The following is a 1,466-nucleotide window of genomic DNA, read 5'->3' on the forward strand; positions in this document are numbered from 1 at the left end:
TTTTTTTTTTTTCCTGGCGGGGGGCCTGCCTCTCGCCTGCTGCTCTAAGTCTGCCCATGGCACATGCCCACCCACCACCGACCTCAGGCTTTGGGGGGCAGCAGGAGCCTCTGGGTTGTGCTGCGCCAGGAGCCCTGCTTTCCCTGGGCAGAAAAGCAGGACGCTGGAAACACACCAGCTGCCCCCACAGCCCACCCCCAGCTGCGGGAAGCCTGATTGATTAACTTCCTGGGGCCAAAATGCCAGGGTTGGCTGCAAGATTAATATTTGGACTCTGGACACCACCCAGCTGGCGTTATGCAGGTTGTAGAGTGGTCCTTCCTCAGATGAGGCCCGGAAACTGCATTCTCCTGTCTATCTCAGCAGAGGTCTCTCATTCATGATGGTGGACTAAATTTAAAACAATCCACTTACTTAGAACTGGCAGGGTGGAGAAAGCCGGAGCATGCCATATCTTCTGGGAGGGAAACAAATCCTGAGGATAAGCCCTGGCAATGTATTTACAGATGCTTCACCTTTTGCTTCGCTGCAGCTACTGTGAACCCTGCGGTGGATCTGAGCACCGAGTGCGTGGACCAGCCACACCTTGCCAACTGTGACCTGATCCTGCAGGCGCAGCTCTGTGCTAACGAGTACTACTCCAGCTTCTGCTGTGCTAGCTGCTCTCGCTACCAACCACAGGCCAACCCTTCTCGGCACCGCGGGTGACAGATGCCGCCATGGTACACGAAAGCACTGGTGACCGATAACAAGACTAGAAGCCTGAACTCTGTCCTTTCACTGCATTAAACCCCTGCAGGAGCTCTGCCCTGCTGGAAAGCTAGAGAGGAGGAACTGAACCGAGTGTAGTGGGTGGAACTGTTCAAGGATGGGAGACCCACCACCCCCAAGTTTATTGGAAACTCCTTTTCTCCCCAAATCCATATGCCTTGCTGTAGCTAATCCATCTCTTCACTTAAGGGTAGTTGCTGTCATTCACAGATCAAGATGACACTGGAAAGGATGCTGTGACTTTAGAGAAAGCCAATGATAACCAACACGAAAGAGGGAGAGACCAGCTCTTCATAGAAGCAAGACAGAGAAGTGCTCTTAAAAAATCATCTCTTGAAGATGGGCCTGAACTGTCTTAACCAAAGCACAAATGACCAGTGACCACTTGTGATCCTGGGGAGCACTTTCCACCGAAATGCAAAGGACGGACTCTGGCCACAAGAAGCAGCTTGATGCATATGAAATCAGAGTTCAGGGTTTATACGTTCGCTAGCTCTAGGGATGCAGCTGTACGTCACGTCACTGTAGCTGGTTTATTCCAGCACACCTTAGGCAACTTTCCAATCGGGTCAGTTTGGTTTCTCCTTGACTGTAATCAGCTTTGGAGTGAAATGCAGAAGCAATGCCTCACAGAAAGCTCCAGACAAAATAAATAAAAGAATACTTTTTTGCCCTTCGTGCATGTTGGGGGTGAT

At 51.0% G+C, this 1,466-nt stretch overlaps 1 protein-coding gene across 1 annotated transcript in view; it reads left to right on the top strand.

Moving 5' to 3' along the window:
- PAPLN (papilin, proteoglycan-like sulfated glycoprotein) overlaps positions 1-708 on the top strand; it is a gene marked incomplete at its 5' end in the record, with an annotated part of 21,493 nt that extends 20,785 nt beyond the window's left edge. The window contains one exon of the mRNA XM_010132110.1: positions 533-708. Coding sequence (XP_010130412.1) covers positions 533-708 — 176 coding nt within the window. The remainder of the gene's footprint in view (positions 1-532) is intronic.
- Between the last annotated feature and the right edge of the window lie 758 nt (positions 709-1,466).

This window comes from Buceros rhinoceros, unplaced genomic scaffold, assembly GCF_000710305.1.
Source record: "Buceros rhinoceros silvestris isolate BGI_N320 unplaced genomic scaffold, ASM71030v1 scaffold19222, whole genome shotgun sequence".
NCBI lineage: Eukaryota > Metazoa > Chordata > Aves > Bucerotiformes > Bucerotidae > Buceros > Buceros rhinoceros.